The 19,389-nt window shown below is 32.8% G+C and overlaps 1 protein-coding gene across 12 annotated transcripts in view; it reads right to left on the bottom strand.

The window, feature by feature from the left end:
• The window catches only part of LOC148615203 (uncharacterized), a 28,411-nt gene that overhangs the window by 2,536 nt on the left and 6,486 nt on the right, over positions 1-19,389 (bottom strand). For 4 of the 12 annotated variants that reach the window (XM_088589875.1, XM_088589876.1, XM_088589877.1 and 1 more), the window contains exons 5-19: positions 18,826-18,894; positions 16,029-16,151; positions 14,313-14,543; positions 12,799-13,075; positions 11,275-11,415; positions 10,504-10,729; positions 9,464-9,613; positions 8,839-9,037; positions 7,186-7,318; positions 6,364-6,524; positions 4,277-4,344; positions 3,449-3,584; positions 3,016-3,090; positions 1,569-1,694; positions 1,192-1,289 (exon numbers count right to left, since the gene is read on the bottom strand). In XM_088589875.1, coding sequence (XP_088446001.1) covers positions 1,192-1,289; positions 1,569-1,694; positions 3,016-3,090; positions 3,449-3,584; positions 4,277-4,344; positions 6,364-6,524; positions 7,186-7,318; positions 8,839-9,037; positions 9,464-9,613; positions 10,504-10,729; positions 11,275-11,415; positions 12,799-13,075; positions 14,313-14,543; positions 16,029-16,151; positions 18,826-18,894 — 2,213 coding nt within the window. The other 8 variants (XM_088589879.1, XM_088589880.1, XM_088589881.1 and 5 more) reach the window with 5 other exon arrangements.

The following is a 19,389-nucleotide window of genomic DNA, read 5'->3' as shown; positions in this document are numbered from 1 at the left end:
TTCTAGCCAAACCATGGAATGATTGACCTTTATATTTAAAGATTTAATTTTTTATAAAATGCTCTAAAAATGATGGCTCAAAATCATTCTGTCAGAAGTAACATATTTGGGAAATGATAGCAGTTAGGAAGTGAATGTTTGAACTTTCAATGCAGATGTGCAACGTGTGTTATAGGAAGTCTCATATTTTCACATTGGTTTCAAACAACAGAGTCTAATGTTAGTATAGTACAATTAGCACAGACAAAGCCTAAAATCAAGAAAGCTTACAATTTAAAGTGACACTAACTAGAAATAATCTGAACAAGCTCACAAAGAGAATACCTGCTATTTAAAATGGACTTGCATGTAAACGGCTTGTTGGATTATCTTCATTTGTAGCCATCAAACAGTAATCCTATTGCTTCATGCAAATCTACATATGATGCACAACCTTGCTTTAATATTTCTTTAAAATCCTTTGCGCAGTTTAGGAGGAATTGCGCTTACAAGGTTTTAACATGTTAAACCCATAATTTACATTATCTCCCTTTGAAAGCCTACCAACTGTAATTATATTCATAAGATATCAAATATTCCTATAAAATTTCATCAAAATCCCTTGAGGATTTGCAATTGTAAGAAATATTGACACACAGAGGGAATGATTCCTGTATACCCCCAAACTTTGTTTATGGGGTATAAAAACAAAGTGAGATAGATATGTAAAGGCGAAACTAGTAGCACCTGATTAAGGACATTCAGAAACTAGATGGAGAACAAATATTTGGACTCTTTTTTGGTATCCATGAAAGAATAGATGAATAAGGGTCAATTAAAAGGTACTGAACTCCTTGAATGAATAGCAAACCCTATTTTGAGCATTCAAAATTGAAGTCTTTAGTAATGAATCTCATTTAACATGTAGACACATAACTACAACAAATTAAATTGTTATCTTATCCATATCACATACTGTGTGCAAAAAAATAGTCAAAGGTTCTAAACAATTAAGTCAAAGTTGAATTTCCCTCCAATTATGTCTTTTACTGTGTCATAACATTGCACTGACAAACTGTGTGACAAACAGATGGACAAACAAAAACCATATGTCCCAAAAAGTGGATGAGACTCCTTACTTTAATAATCTATAAACCATCAATTTCAATGTTATAAATAAAATAAAAGAGTTGTATGCAAACAGTATCTTACCATTCTGTATGTAGCTGATTATCTATATCTAATGGTGACATCTGATTATACAACACTTCACCTCGATGTACCAATGTACAGATTACAGAACAGCCAAACTACAAAACAGATATTACTGGTCAACTAGAAAATTATCCAAGTCACTTGTATTATAATGCATCATTAATTATAAGACCTAGTTAAATGTACCATATTGCTCTTTCACAGAAGTTATGTTCAAATAATAATTGTCTTACACTATGATTTTTATCTATATTCTAAATCTTTCTATCAGCCTTATAACTACATTTCTTTGTGAATAATAATGGATAATTTTGTTACCTGTTTAAACTTTTTTCAGGCTTTTGTATTACAAAGTAAGATCACTTAAGACAAACCTTATTTTGTAGTGCCTGGGAAGCAGTGTCTGTTTCCTTCAGTAAAGCTGATGACACCTGTACAAGACTCTTCAGGTCACAACTCTGTATTGTCTTGACAACAGGATCATGAAGAATCATTAGACCCTGTCAAACATTAACAAAATTTGTTCATATTTCAATATTTTCAGGTTCGCATACCCATATTTCAATACCCTCATTTCAACTCAAACTTCTAAAATCATTTCAAATCTAGTTTCATCCTTCTTATATCATGTTGATACATTGTACTTCAAATCACATTGTATGTAAAAAAAAAAGTTATCATAGATAAACTAAAATTAACAGATGCTAAACAAGCAGAACAGCAACAACTGGGTGATACCATTATACATGTATGATAAAACCAATTGTTTGTGGTCATTTAAAAATACATTTGTATATGTATTATGTAATAATCCATGATGAATTTCATTGTGTCGTCCCTGTACACATATGCGATCTCGCCATCTAATCCAGTTTGTTCCTATAAACACCATGAAAAAAATAAGACCATGGCAAGGCATGTTGTATAATAAGACCATGGCAAGGCATGTTGTACAGTAAGACCATGGCAAGGCATGTTGTACAGTAAGACCATGGAAAGGCATGTTGTACAGTAAGACCATGGCAAGGCATGTTGTACAATAAGACCATGGCAAGGCATGCTGTACAATAAGACCATGGCAAGGCATGTTGTATAGTAAGACCATGGCAAGGCATGCTGTACAATAAAACCATGGTAAGGCATGCTGTACAATAAGACCATGGCAAGGCATATTGTATAGTTAGACCATGGCAAGGCATGGCAAGGCATGCTGTACAATAAAACCATGGTAAGGCATGCTGTACAATAAGACCATGGCAAGGCATATTGTATAGTTAGACCATGGCAAGGCATGCTGTACAATAAGACCATGGCAAGGCGTGCTGTATAGTCAGACCATGGAAAGGCATGTTGTGCAGTAAGACCATGGCAAGGCATGTTGTACAATAAAGCCATGGCAAGGCATGTTGTACAGTAAGACCATGGCAAGGCACTTAGTATAGTAAGACCATGGCAAGGCATGTTGTATAGTAAGACCATGGCAAGGCATGTTGTATATTAAGACAATGGCAAGGCATGTTGTACAATAAGACCATGGCAAGGCATATTGTACAGTAAGACCATGGTAAGGCATGTTGTACAGTAAGACCATGGTAAGGCATGTTGTACAATAAGACCATGGCAAGACATGTATAGAATGTTAATAAAAACCAGGAACTGGATTGAAGTCAGCTTACTTAAGCTATTACAACATTTAACTATTATGGAAAATGTGAATGACTTAATTCCAATTTATGGAGTTTTTATCATTATAGGTGCGAGATTATTTCACAATTGAGTAAATTATAAAATCACAATAATTTCAGTATCTAATATAATAACCTCCTCTTGGGCATCTTTCTTCAAAAGAAACAGTAATTTCTTCAGTATTAACATCACTATTTCTTCAGCATTTTTCTAAATGTGGAAAAAATATTATATCAATATACAATTAAAACTACTTTAAATATACCTTGAGCAATTAAACATCTACATAATGTATATCATTTTTTCAATTATTTGTAACTCAATCTAAAGTAAGGCTATCTGTTTGTCACTAAACATACATAAAAAAAAAATAACCCTAAACTTTTAAGATGAACTGTCACCCCTCAAAAGCATAAAAAAATATTAATCTTCTTTCATGGAAATCTTAAAAAATCTTAATCTGAACTTCATATAAAGTTTCATTAAAATTCATTTTGTGCTTTAAGAGGAGTTGTGGTTATAAATCTGTAATATAAAATCCATTTCCATAACTATAATCTAAGCTCACCTTTTCTAAATTAGGAATAACTCTAGCCAGCAATCTTCTGCCTTTCCTTACTGATACCAGATGTACAAAATCATCACTAATCAAATACTTATACAAAGAAAACAACATCACATGTCTCTGTTCAAATAGTGGTGTCCTGAAACAGAAGATACCGATACAGAAAACAACATCACATGTCTCCACTCAAATAGTGGTGTCCTGAAACAGAAGGTACCAATGTAGAGAAAACAACATCACATGTCTTTTCAAATAGTGGTGTCCTGAAACAGAAGGTACCAATACAGAGAAACAACATCACATGTCTCTGTTCAAATAGTGGTGTCCTGAAACAGAAGATACCAATGTAGAGAAAACATCATCACATGTCTCTGTTCAAATAGTGGTGTCCTGAAACAGAAGATACTGATGTTGAAGAAACATCATCACATGTCTCTGTTCAATTAGTGGTGTCTTGAAACAGAAGATACTGGTGTACAGAAAACAACATCACATGTCTGCATTCAAATAGTGGTGTCCTGAAACAGAAGATACCGATGTAGAGAAAACATCATCACATGTCTGTTCAAATAGTTGTGTCCTGAAACAGAAGATACTGACGTACAGAAAACAACATCACGTCTCTGTTCAAATAGTGGAGTCTTGAAACAGAAGATACCGATACAGAAAACAACATCACTCAATGACTAAATATTTCTTATAAGAAAATGATTTTAAGTCTTTAGTTTATTATTCAAGCAACAATAAAATGAAACAATTTTTAATGAAAAGTACCACTATATTTTACTAGTATAAAATTCTAAAATTTCAACTAATATTCCTTAGTATTACCTTGCTTCCTCAGGAAGAGCCAAAATCTTCTTTTCTATGTCATCTACTTCTAACAGCAGGTTATAACCCTAAAACCATTGATAGAACACTTATTAACATGACATAAGAAAAAATTCACTGATTGTCATACAAACAGAGCTTACAAAGTTAAGTGATAATTCGTAAAGCTGCATTAGCTGCCAAATTTGTTCAGTTCTGATTCTACTGAATTTTGTTGATTCAATGAAATAAGTTTGTGGTAACGCAATTGAAGCAATAAATGCCAATAATACCCACAGAATATTGTAAAAGGTTTTTTTTTTTAATCAAAGAAGATCGATTGCTCTGATCTAATTATTTTTCGCCATTGCTTCCAAAGATTGCCGACAGGACATTCATCTGAGTTAAAAAAAACTTTCACCTTGGTTAAAAAAAATAACAATAACAGATACACAGGTCAGCACTTTTTATTTCATCTATTTCTTGATTAGTTTTCAAATAAATAATGACAATAACTGACCACATTTGTGCCACGTAAATTATAAAAGGATCCTTGCGTTACATTCAAACTTTATTTCTTTTACGGCTTGAGTCTGTTGATCTTCCTTGCCACTGATTAGCCACTTTCTCCTTGCAATAAATAATCAACCCTTACAGCACATGCGAGAATTAAGGTCACCAGAAGTCACATGCAGACAAATTTACCCAGGTCGATTTTTTGTCTTGCAAGACAATAAATATATCAACACCTATTTGGTGTATTTAATGCATTTTATTTGTGACTGTAATTATACTGGAAAAGTACAATTTAGTAGAAATAATGCAAAGTTAAGGCATACACTATTTCAACAGAAACAAAAAAATATGGAAATGACAGCTAATGCAGCTTTAAGGTCTTGACAAACATGAAACTTGTTGGCAAAATGAATGTTGTCATTCACAACATGAAGTCTGCAGGACTAATGTCCTTAACCAAATCTCCATTACCACCTTACACATAAATCATTACCTTTACTTCAACAGCAGCACGATTAATGTGATTCACCTGGTTTGTAAGCCACATTCTATTTTTTGTAAAAACGGCCAGGTTTTTTCTTTGATAAAAATTCCTAATGGTCATACTTAAGGATTGATTGATTGTGGTTTATTAATGCTGTTTTGGCAACTAGGGCCATATCACGGCAAGAGTATCATACCCAAGAACAATATTATCAACTTTCATTGAATTCTTTCCAGTATTTTCTGAGGAGAAAATTTTTTTTTCGCAAAAAAAAACTAAACATGGCTAAACAGATTTCCATGAAAATTTAACCACACAAAGACCTCAACATGCTGAACTATAATACCTGTGTCTGAAACAGTTTAGGTTATTTATGCAAAAAAATATGCTGTCTGACCCCTATGTTCTATCTTGAGTAACAGCAACCATGTTTTTTTTCACAAATCAAATACTCCAATGGACATTTTATGCAGGAAAACACCCAAAGGATCTATTAACTTTTATTGAAATCTGCAAGTACTTTCTCAGTAGTAGATTTTTTTAAGTAATAAAATAAAAAGCTTGACCGATTGCAGCATGATACGACCAGTCTGTTGCAATCTGTTCACTTGGGGCAAGTGTGCACACAATATTAGTTTTTGGCACACTAAACATAGGGATTTATAGTTCATTATTGACACAATATGGCACAATATTTTGAAATTCAATTTAAGTATAAAGGTCTGCTTCAGGGTGCATTCAAGGATCATTTTGTACCTCATTACCTCCAAAACAGTAAATGATAGGGTTAATTTGAAAGCATAATTCTTAAAGCTCTGGTGTTTAGCCTGGGATTTTCAAATGAAATCCAATAAAAAAAAATTCAAAATTACACCAAAAATTCAGAAGTCAATTTTTTGGGGTGTGATCCCCTTTGATACTTCTAACTCGAAAACTGTAGGAGATCTGAAATCTGATTGAAAATGTGGGCTAAGATTTTCAAGAGGAATAAAAAAAAATTTCAAAATCAGACCAGAAATAAAAAGCTATCAAGAAATCAGAAAAAATATTTGTTTCTGGCCTTGTGTGTAAAATCTGACCAGGAATTGTGTTGAGATATGTATCAAACCTTTTCAATCTCCATCAACAGTTGTCTTGCTTTCCTCAAGTCCTTATTGGCACTATGGCCTTGACCTTCTTCATGGATGTCATGTGACTGTAGGTCAATAATTTGACGAGGATTATGAACACTGGAAGTAGTTAGTCTACCTAATGATCCTTCGAAGTGGGCTGCAACCAGAAATAGATGTTTGACAAATTGAACAAACCCAGCTTTACTACAACCAATACACAGAGTATAACATTAACATTTTATGAACCTTATCCTACTGGACAAGTTTATGAAAATTCTACTTGCCCAAATTGAAATCTAGGTTATCCTTTATTAAATGAATCTTGAAAAATCAATAAAATTTGGTTGTCCTCTGGGCAAGTATGATAAAATTTTACATGCCTGAATGGTAGTTTTACTTGTCCCCGGCAACATCCTGCACTAATACAGAAACCTGAAGCCTAGTAAGTTTTACCGAGAGAATGTATTCCAATTAAACAAACACAGTCGTCAATTGTGAACATCCAAGGTAAGTGAGTATGAAGGTCACAAGACAAGATAGGCTTTCAGTAAAAGATTAAAGAAATAAAAATGTATACTTTACCTAGGCAAAATTACTTGGTTTTGCCTAGTCAGTAGCGACTTCATTCCAACAAAATGAGATGAAATTTTCAAAATTTTCAAATTCTTATTAACTAACCAGGTTAATATGTTTTGGTCTTTAGTTAGGCCAGCTCTGTTTATTGGCCAATTAATGTCTATAACTAACCAAGTTAATATGCTTTGGTCTCTAGTTTGGCCAGCTCTGATTATTGGCCCAGTAATGTCTTCATAACTTACCAGGTTTATATGCTTTGGTCTCTAGTTTGGCCATAGCAGGTATAACTAGCTCTGGTTCCTCATCTTTACCATCTAATTCTCCATTTTCTAACTGCTTCTGCCTCTCTAAGGCTTTCTTTTTCATTGTGTATGTCTGTAAATAACATTTTTTTTAAGTTCTTTTTTACATTACCTTGTTTTGTTTCAAACAACAAATATGATTAATGGATGTCACAAAAATGTACAATCAAGTATTCTGAAAAATGGTAGAAAAAAAATTGTCCACATTCAGTTATGACAGGGAAGAATTTTTTGGCAATGGGACAATTTTGATCAGTTCATTGTGAGACAAACTACATTGGGTTATGGAATAATTACTAGAGGCTCTAAAGAGCCTGAATTGCTCACCTGTTCAAAAATAGTTTTTTTAGCTTTCTAAAGCTGGACTCTTGACCTTACTGTACCAAGAATCATTAATAAACAGAGGGTGTTTAAGTTATCAACAGGGTTTTCATACCATAAAATAAATTTCTCATAGTATTTTTTGACACTTCAGGAACAATAACTCCAACATCGAGCAACAGATCTTCAAGAAAATTTTGGCATAGGTCTGTCTCAACATGCTGAGCATTTTTCCCCATGGAAATTTGGCTAAATCCATTGGTTTTTAAGTAATTTTAACAAATCCTCAATTTTAAGTAGTGGTGGCCATGTTTTCAACATAAACAATTGTTAAGATTTCCCAACAAGCATTCTTGCCATGGTTACAATCCAATTCCTACAAGTCTCAGAGAAGATTTTCCAAGTTGGATATAAAAAATTCAATAAAAAAATCCATTTCAGGACCCATAACTCATCTATCCATCCCATCATGCTGAACAATTTTACTCCCTGCCAGTTTTTAGCCAAACCCAATTTTTTTTCGAGTTATTTGCATAATTCTGCAATTTGACCCTTATGGTCTATTCTCGGTATCTAAGGCCATGTTTTCCAAAAGATCAAAATTCCTCACCCACAGATTGTTAAAGATGTTCTGCATAACATTCATGCAAAGTTTAGTTTCAATCCATCTAGTAGTTTCACAGGATAAGATAATCATAGTTGGAAATGTAAAATTCAGGAAAAAATCCATTTCAGGGCCCATAAGTCATTCATTCATCAACAGATATTTCTAAAACATTCGGCATAGGTCATCCCATCATGCTGAACAATTTCAGTCCCTGCCAGATTTGAGATTAACATAACTTTTTGCATTATTTGCAATTTGACCCCCATGGTCTATTTTTAGTAATGGTGGCCATGTTTTATCCCCAGAAAAGGATGGTTAAAAATACCCTAAGGAACATACATACAAAGTTTGGTTACAATCTGTCAAGTAATTTCAGAGGAGAAGATGTTTGAAGAAGTTAACGGATGATAACAGATGACAGACATATAATGATGGCAATAGCTCACATGGCCTTTCAGCCAGGTGAGCTAAAAATAAAATGAAAATTTTGTTGTTCAATATTTATTGTACTTATCTACTTGTTTTGGCTTCTTAAGTAATCAGTGCTTTTATCAGTGGCTAGACGCACAGTCCCAGGTTCAGCTAACTTAAGACTTTTTGGTCCTGCATGTATCCAATAAAAATTCAAGGAACATTCAAAAGATGAAGCTGTAATATAAACTTACTGTATAATAATAATCATCTATATATGGGTTATCTGTTTGAAGCTGTAACAGTTGTATCTTAATGATCCAGTCTTTCTCTTTCTGTGTCATTAGTCCTGCATAATCATCCATACGACAATTCTCCTTCTCGGCATTGTACTGGTAATACCTTCTATTATTATACATCCTATTCTCTCTGTATTCTCTGTCTCTGTAACTTCTGTTTCACAAAACATTAAATATCTCCATATATTTGACAGTCACAAGAATATCAACCATGTTAATAAGAATCCATCAATACTGTTCCTCCCCAGAGTCATACTTATGACAATCTAACACCAATTCAAAAAATATATTTTTGTTACCACTGTAATACAAGTGTTATAGTAAGCATTTAAATGTGAATAGAAGACTTGATCTTTACATATGACTTGAAAATTAGTATTATTGGAACTTACCTCATCAAAATCCATGTTGAGATCATATTAATTCTAGTATCTTGGAAGAACAGGCATAAGAGGTGAGAGAAATGTTACTATAATCCTTTCAAAAAATGCTTTGATGTAAAGAGGACAAGTATCTATGCAATGGAATTCTTTAAAATCTGAATTGATTTTCATCCATAAATCATACAAACAGTACTCACTGGTTGATCTGTTTATCTCCCCTGTTTTGGTAACTTCCTCTTCCTCTTCCTCTAACATGTCTTGGATCTGTATTGCCATTTTGATGATGATGGTGCTGTATCCTATGGTCAATAAAGTCAAACAATGTCACCGGTGGTTTTACCATTGGACTACAGCAATTAAAAATCCAAACATCAGTTGTATGAAAACTTCAATACCACTAATAATGAGCCACCTGAACCAGCCATGCAGCCACTCTTTATATTGGGAAAAGCATTCCTTAGAGAACTACTTCCTTAGTGAATAGTCGAAGATATATGAAGTTTTCAGAAAAAGGAAGAATACTGTCAATATTTCTAAATATTTAAAATGTAAAGGTTTTACTGTTCAACTTCAGAAAAAATTATACGGTATTAATATTTTGCATGCTAAAAAATTTACTGGGGGCATCAAGAAATTGTATTTATTATACATGTGTATATAAATTTCCAGAATCTCAATGGTAAGGGTTGTTTCATTATATTTCACCTTCAATAGAATAAAAGTTATAATCATTAAAGTTAAGCTATTTTTTTTTTTACTTTAATGTATGTTAACACCATAAAAGATATGTTATTGAAACTTCCTACCTACGTCAAAGAGAAAACATCTTACAAGCAAAAATATACTGACTACAATATGAACACCAAATTCTAAAATAAATTGGGAACTACGTAGATCAGCTTGTAACATGTTTTACCTAAGGCCATATAACAGGTTGGGGAACATACATGTGTCAATTGAGATATCATTTACTACATATAACCTTATACCAAATGAAGCATGTCTTTCTCAAGATAAACTCTCCTATTACTCTAATGTGGGCTCTTCCAAATTCTAGGATTTAGATGACAAGTAAATAGATCTTTTCTCCTTAGTATAGTTAGTATTAAATAAGAACTCATTAGGTTGAAAGCATACTTGGCTATAAGTATATACTCTAGACTTTAGCTAACCACCAAATTTCTGGAAAAGCCCTTATATATCTACCAGTACCATCAACCATAATATATAAACAAACCTGTTAGCCTGAGGGGTACTAAACCCTGCAGGGCTCTGTCCAGAGTTTGGTCTATGGTGTATGGGATATCTAGATGGACTCTGTTGATGATTCCCTGGACTATTGAATCTGTTGTATGGATTTTGTTGATGCTGTGCTGGACTGTTGTATGGACTGTGACCAGGTGGAAATTGTCCTCTCCCCATCTGTCTCGGAATACCAATGGGAGCTGTTGGTGCTCTGTTGGCTATACAAGTATCAGATTAGATTTCTGAATAAGTAAGATGATGATTGATTGATGGCATGATAATGTGTCTAAAACATTTTTTTCTAATTATCAAAGCTATTACAATTCAATAGGATTGGCATATTTTTCAGTGAAAGACAGGTAGTTTTCCAAAACAAAGCTTAATGGTTTAAAAATTCTTAGAATGACTATGTTTTCATAAAATATAAGTGTAAAAACATGTAAAGCACCTGCTCATGGCAAAAACATACACATACAAAATTTTATCACTGTTGTCATGCAACACTGACTTTATAAATTCACATCACACAAATGGACAGGATAAAAACCTTGATTCAAATTTGATAATTTCATCAGAAAAATTAAAATGTAATAGACATTAATGCACAAAAACCAAACAATCATTATCTGGAAAAAACTAAACCTGACTTAATCTTTTATAAATTTTAATACAACTCTAACATTATAGGGAAAAAATTCCCATTAAATAAATCATATATTACTACAATGTTGGATAACTTTTGAAATACCTTGATCACACATACCAATCATTTCAATGATCTGCCCTCTGGTATATGGGGAGATCAATCGTGCCTGAGACAGAGGTGATTGCATTACAAGAGGGGAGACTGAGTATGTGGGAGGCGAAGGGGTGGTTCTACGCCCCGGTGTCAAACCAAGCACTCCTGTTAGATAAAGACAGATATATATATATATATATATAAAGACCACACACTACTGGATCTAATTGTTGACAAATTGTAAGTTCATACAATAATAATATATGATAGAGTTGAAAACTTGTTATAAATCTAGTTCCACTTCCAGAACACTTGTTTAGACATTATATTTTAACAAGAACACCCTTCATTCAGGAAATACAATAAATTTCTTAAAAAGTAATTTCACTTTGACTCCGAATACAGAAACAAAGGATAGTTTCACATTTTTTTTACTTTGAACCAAACTAAAAATGATTACCAGGACACTAGCACTTACACTTGTTTATTGTCATTATTTAAAACATCAAAAAATTAGGTGTTTTATTTACATCCTTGTTAGTTCAGAGACTCACAATAAACAATGCCCAAATCTTGAAACTGATGATAAATAATTTCTTACCATGAAACCTTTTTTCCAAAGTAGAAATAATTTGCTTTTTAAAACAAACTTAATAATTTCAACAATTAGATCCAGTCTTCTAAATATTATTGGCTAACTAGACTACTTTTCTATCTATATACAGAAGACAATGCTATACAGACATTCATTGAGTACATAGTGTGTAAACAGAAATATAACGACAGTAATTTCAATTATGATTATTATTGGTTGTTTGACCTACATGTAGATCATAAATTTTTAATTACAGTTTCCTTCTTCAAGTTTTTAAAAGATGTCCCAATATTTCTGTTAATTGACCACCAGTGCTATTAGTAATGCTGATTAGATATGTGGAATGTGTTTTGTTCTTGTTAAGAATTTTAAAGTATACATCAGAGTTTCTACATAATTTGAGCAAAAAGCATTAAGAATCCATTTTTCCCCAACATATCAAAGACATGTTGTCATTTAGTTTTATGTCTACAGCAAGTGACTTAAGGCAAAAGATACATGTGTAACAACTAATTTGATACATAACCGCATCTTTGTACAAATGGACAGATTCATCAAAATTGTAAGTAATCCTTAATTTATTCTTGTCTACATGTAGGTTACAAGAAATCATCATGCACTGTTACCAGGAAGAATTTTTGCCCCAGATTTCTTTTGCTTTTTATGTCCATTGCTCTCCTTTCTCGCAGTCTTAAATTGAACTATATTTTTTTCTGGATGAAAATATATATAACTTGTAGAGGTTTAATGTCCAAAATAGTGAACATTTCCTAGTTATTCATTCGTACTCTAAAAAGGAAAGATCCTTAATCCACAATGAATTATCCTATATTAACAGATAAAGATAAGCATAATATATACCATATATTATAAACTAAAATGGGATATATCATTGCATGCATACACAATGCTAAAAAATCTCAAAAACCATTCAACCTTGAAAAACAACATACCTAATGGTGACTGTCTATTATTTCCTATGGTTATTGGTGACATATTTGTCTGACGAGGTGGTGTCATTCCCATCATATCACCTAATGGTGAATTGTGTCCCTCCATTAACCGGGCATGAACCATACTACCACGGCCTGGTGGTGTCATGCCCATTATATCTGTTATAGGTGAATTATGACCATCCATAAATCTCTGATGGGGAACATTTGGTGATCTACGTCCATTTACCACTGCCATTGGTGAAGACTGGTACTGATTATACATCTGAGGAGGCCTCTGTAAAAAAAAATGTTTATTTATTTATATCACAACAAAAAAGAAACTTGTTTTCATTTGATTAAAAACAAAAATGACACAATAGTTAAAGTATCTACAGTCAGATGGCCTTTTACGGTCGGCATGCTGTACTAAAATGACAACCAACCACCATCAAAACGGAAAAAAATAGAATAGGTGATTTTCAATTGAATAAACAAATACTGACATTTATAATGGATTACTGTAGAGGATTTATAACTTTAACACTCTATATCTCACCAGGGGTCATGCTCCTTCAGAAAAACAGAGGGAAGTGATTCTCCTTCACCTGGGAGAATGGGATGGGGTCAGAAAGAAGTGAAGAGAATTTATTATGTGTGTGTGCATCATAAACAACCTTTTTTTTTAATTCATTATATGTGATATATAATAATTCTTTCATTGAAATAAGTCTTTTTTTCTTAAAGCAACATATGTAAGTGGCTAAATATTTTGAAAAAAATAAAAATCAGCATGCTGACTGAATGATTACAACATAAGATAGAGGTACTATATCTTTACCCCTACCCCTTGTCCAAAGTTATTACAGCGTAATATATTCTTCTTTATTATCTATTGATTTTTCCCTTTTGTAGCAGTACTGTTTGAAAATTTCAGACTGATACTATTCTGACAGAATTTTCTTTTGCTCTTCTTTATTTTTTACTGGGCCCCACTTAACACTTTTTTAGTCAAGTATCCTGTCCTTAGATATATACATTGATCAAGAGTATGCATATAACCTTTATATTTCATCACTGACAAATCAAGATTGAAGATTTCATTGACACATACTGTAGCATGTTTCAAGATTAACACATGTTCCATTGAAATAGAGAATTTACTGTTCAAATATGAAACAAGAGATCAATTTAATGCTTTGTGTTTTCTACAAAATTATCATTTGAGATTAATTTACCACAACAAGAAACAGCATTACAAATTTGCAGGTTTCATTACAAAGTATGAATGACAAGACATCAGGTCATAAATCAGCATAAGCTGAGAGTGAAGAATGTTCATTCCATATTCTGTCTCAAAATTTCAAAAAGTCAGTAACTGTATAATGGTTATATTACATCTTACTTTTTTTAACAATGAGATAATTAATCACAACTGTCTTATTCAACCAAATATTACTGTATTAAAATCTCTCAGTTAATTTAGTAAGGCGAAGCAGGAGAAATACACAATTAAACCTGACAAAAGTGGGTACCTGCATAGGCACCTGCTGTGGACTACCATACTGAGGACCAGGGAATCTTGGGGGTTGTTGGGACACAGGAGGTGGTCCTTCACCTCTCATAGCCCTCTCTAGTTCCTCAGCAGTAACAGGCCTTGAGACAGTGTGAGGTAACATCTGATTTTCTAATTCCTCAAGAGTCTGACCTCTCTGTAACATCTGAGGGGACTTTCTCATCTGATCAGGGGTAGACATAGAAGGTGGCTACAATCAAATAATATTTCTATATACAAGTACATAGTTATAAATACAAGCACATTAGAATGAAACTTCAATCCGCAAGAACCAATTTTCTCTTTACTTTTATACAGATTCAATGAAATACTTCAGAGGGTGAGCTTGATACAACCCCAGAGGTCAAACCCAGAACAGTTATGGCATGTATGGTCACACTATTCAATTTTAATCAAGCTTTAAAATAAAATTGCTATTAGACATTTTGACACAGGAAAAAAAAATGACCAGAATTAAAGTGGTCTTTTCTTTTGCCCTCAATTCAAGTCACAACCTCAAAAATCAATCCCTATTTACCTTCTGGGTTCGGCACATTGTGGTACAATTTCAAAGAGATCCATTCCATTTTACTGAAAGTTATCATCCAGATATATAAAAAAAAATGCTTGTATCCGGCCCTTTTGTGGCCCCTAATTCTTAATCAGATCAAGTACCAACCCCCTAAATTAATCCCAAACTTCATGTGGTACAACACCATGTAGTACAATTTAAAAGAAATCTTTTTAATCGGTATCAAATACTGTCTAGACATCAGGTACTGGCTTATTTCTGATCCATTAATTCCAAAACAGTGGGCACCATAACCCCCAAAACCAATCACAACCTCCCTTTTGTTGTTTTGAACTCTGTGGTAACATTTCATAAAGATTAACTAATATATTACATGTAGTTACTGCACAAAAACCAAGTGTCTACAGAAGCCAACATGTATGCCAACAGTGACATGCCATTATAAGATCACTAATTTTCTGGTCATATAAAAACTAAATATCAAACTAGAGAAAAAGAACCATTAAGTATATTTGGGACAAACAAACACTTCTTGGTACCTAATAATCTTCTAATAAATCTAAATAATAGACTAACAGTTATCTAAATCACAAGTGACTTTGGTAATCATGCATTATTTTAGTGGCCTAAATCATAAAATTTACACCCAGGAATTTCAATCCTTATGAAATACTGCCTGACTAATGAACATGTCCAACAAAAATTCAGTTGGTCAGACAGATATTTTGGAAGTTTAAGATTGCTTATATAGGAGAAAACAGTCAAATTTGGGTTTCGGTCAGACAAGTCGGAAATCTATTTAGCAAAGATTGCAATTTTTGTGGCATCTAAATTAATAATTCATGCTACACACAATGTTTAACAATGAAGTATCATTATAAGATTCCAAGACGTACTGTATAACAGGTCATTTTCACACAGTACTAATATTGGCTTATTTTAGCAGTCTGTCTATAATTGCCAAAATAAATTTCACAAAATATTTACTATGGACTTAAGTACTTAGTGCACCACTAAGCAATGTAAGCATCTACCAAAATTAGAAATGATACACTTTATCGACCTCTCATATACCTTTTTGCGTCACTGTCATAAAAATTTTATATCCACCAAAATAACCAGAATAAAATAAAAAATATTGAATTTTTTTTTAAAGATACTTACTGGTCTATGAATTGAAGATGATGATGCCTTCGCAAAATCAAACAAACTCTGTAAGTTGTTTGGCTTGGGCATGTGAGATTCTTTTGTTGGTGATCCCCATATGTTTTTACTAGATGGTGACACCTGTTTCATGGAAAATAATATTAGTAACTCTACACAAAAACCAGTGAAAATGTAAGTCCTCAAATCACTAGATAATTGATTTTGTTATCCCCCTCAATAGTGCTACCATAAATGGGTAAATTAACTGACACTTTTTTCAGAGCTTTTATCTTATAAATATCTGGAAGGTCATATCTCCATATATTTAAAAATTAAATGACTAAATTATGAAATACTTAATTTACATTCTTGTGCATTATGATGATGTTTAAATGACATCACAATGCACTGCTTACACACAATTTTTCATAGAACTCATCTAAATGTGAGGGGTTGGTTGATCAATCCATAATTCATAAAGCTCCCTTATTTCCAGCAGCTACAGCAGTGGATCCATCCTAAGTGATCCTGGCCTAATGAAAATAAGTCACTGACAGGAAAGATGAAAACATATATTCCTGTGTCTTTCTTATGGTAGTAATTGTACTGTATAGTAAATCATCTTGCAACACCAATAATTGATTGATCAATTGATTTTTGGTGTCCAAGCAGCAATATTTCAGCTTCATCCGGGCAATGAACATGAAATGTGTGATAAAATGAACATGAAATGATGAAATGAACAGAAGAACAGTATTCCAATGTCCCCTGCATAAAGATACATTTCAAACTTTAAATTCACTGAAAATTTCTAATTTCAAGGGACGTAACTTCAGTAAAATCATTCAACCATAACCAAAGTCAAACTTAATATGTAACTTCTCATATTCAGACTACACACAAAAGATAAAATCAATTGGTTCTGTAAGAATCATTCAACCATAACCAAAGTCAAACTTAATCTGTAACTCTTCATAATAAGGCTACATATCAAAAACAACTTATTTGGTATGAGCATTAAAAAATTTGAAAAACCTGGACGGACAGAAGCCCAGCATTTCCATGCCCACTAGCATGTGTTGGGCCTATTCTTTTGACACCCAGACCCGCACAGGGCACCAATAATTGAAAAAATGTGTTTATTTTTCATGTATACAGTACAATGTTTCAACACCGAGGTTGATCACTGATATCAAACATAGAACTTCCATGTATAGTGTTTGGAATCTTGTTTCCCCTTATCAAATAGATTTACATGAAAACAGTCTTCTAAATTGGGACCAGCCCACCAGCCAATGCTGGTAAAAATAGAGTCAAGATTGCAGAAATTTTGCTTCCAAGCCAACATATCCTATATAAAATTCTTTTCAGATTAAGGGCAGGGGCTTGTTGTCTGAAATTTAGATGGCAATGACTGTGAAAATACAAACATCTTATTTCCATTAGCCAACATTTAAAATACACATTAAAGCTTAAAAATAACATTATTAAAAATTATTGTTAGCTAATTTTTTTTGGTCACATCTCCTTTTATATACAGTCGAACCTTGATGTGTCGAACTTGGATTAGTCGAAATCTAGGATAACTCGAACGAATCAAACTAATTATAAAGCAAAATTCCCCTTACTCCAATACAATTTTACCTCGGATGACTCGAACATCGATGAATCAAAACCTCGGATAACTCAACGGAATCAATCAGTCCGTCGATAGGACTTCGAAGTTAATTAACCCTGATGTCTCAAAGTCAACTAATAGTCGGAAAACTGATTGCTTTATTACAAACCATGATCGGTGCCGTTCAGTATTTTAAACATGATATACAACATACAAAAAAAATATCTTCAGATGCGAAACACATGACATTACGAAGTACCCTGTAAAATGAAGTACATGTACATGTACAAGCACAACAAATGATGTAAATACAGAAACAATCATGGACCAAACTACTAGTATTTCCAGTTTATCCTCGACCTCAGATTACTCAAACCTTGGATAACTCGAACATTTTTGCATGGTCCCTTCGACCTCCACTTAATGAGGTTCAACTGTTGAACAATTCTTTTAAAACTGCATTAATCAAGGCATACATTTAATTATTGAATAATTGATGGATTGAAATCAAGTTATTTTTTAAAATCATAATTACATTCTTGTACTACCTTTATTCAAATACTCATAAGTCATACTAATTTTTTCAATTCTTCACTAAATAAACAGAAACTTTATTTAGAGGCTGACCCTATATCAAGCTATTTTGACCAAAAAAACCTAATTAATTTCTCAAATCCATATGATAAACATATGATAAACACATCCCCTTTTTGTGTGCTCAGTCCAATAACTCTGAAGCAAATATGACATGTAGGTGAATGGCCAGTGGTACCCACTAAGAGACAAATGCATATCAATACCTAGTGACATGAATCCTTACACTCCAAAAATTAATTCACAGATATGTAAGCAAGCAATCCTCTATTACTACATTAGATTTATATATATTATTCATGTTTAATATTTATATCACATCCTGTTACAAGTATAAATAGTAAAATAGTTACATATTTCCTCTCCGCTGTAAAATTAATCTTATTGAATCATTTTATTTTTATTTTTTAAATGAAATTCATTGCAGTCAGATCAGTTCCAGGTAACACTGTCCATGTGTTAACTATTCTCTTTTGATTAATACAACATTAATTAAAGTTACTACCATGTATCTATGGTTTTCTTTATAAAAAAAGCAATGCATAATTTTGCATATTTTTGCTAATTAAAGACAAAATTTAAAATGAAGAGATGTCTACAAACCAAATGTTCTGTATCCAGAAAGGCAGGAGGGGAAGCAGGTCCAAACAAGTCATCAAGATTCTGTTCTTTCTGGAAAAAAAAGCATTATCTGTAGTTAAGGTTTATCATGATCATTGTGTCAAATTATGCTCTGAAATTCTAATGTCTAAGTCTCAATGATGATGGCAAATGCTATGTGTCACAATTTGTTAAACTCTCATCTTGATTTTTTTACTGCTGCCTGTATGTGCATATATGAACTACATCCAATTTAGTTTTGTCAACCCAAACATGGAAACAAATCATGCCAATGACTTAAAATCAGGTATGTTCAGGACAACTTGTACCATGTGAGTAATCACTTGTACAGTGTATTACAATCTCTCTGTTTGAAAGGTTGCATGGGCATCTGTCTCTCCTGGATGCATTTCTTTCTGATTATGAAATCATTTGTAACATTTTAACAGGATGTTGGTTCATTCAACATTCTGTCTATTCAACAAAAAAAGGATATGTGAATAAAGCACAAATTAAACTATTACAGTCTGTTCCATATACTTTTACAGCTACTGGTTCGAACAATTG

Source organism: Perna viridis, chromosome 6 (assembly GCF_037379345.1).
Source record: "Perna viridis isolate PV_CMFRI_1.1 ecotype Kerala chromosome 6, ASM3737934v1, whole genome shotgun sequence".
NCBI classification, from domain to species: Eukaryota; Metazoa; Mollusca; class Bivalvia; order Mytilida; family Mytilidae; genus Perna; species Perna viridis.
The sequence above is the reverse complement of the archived record's forward strand: the minus strand, read 5'-3'. Positions and strand labels throughout refer to the sequence as shown.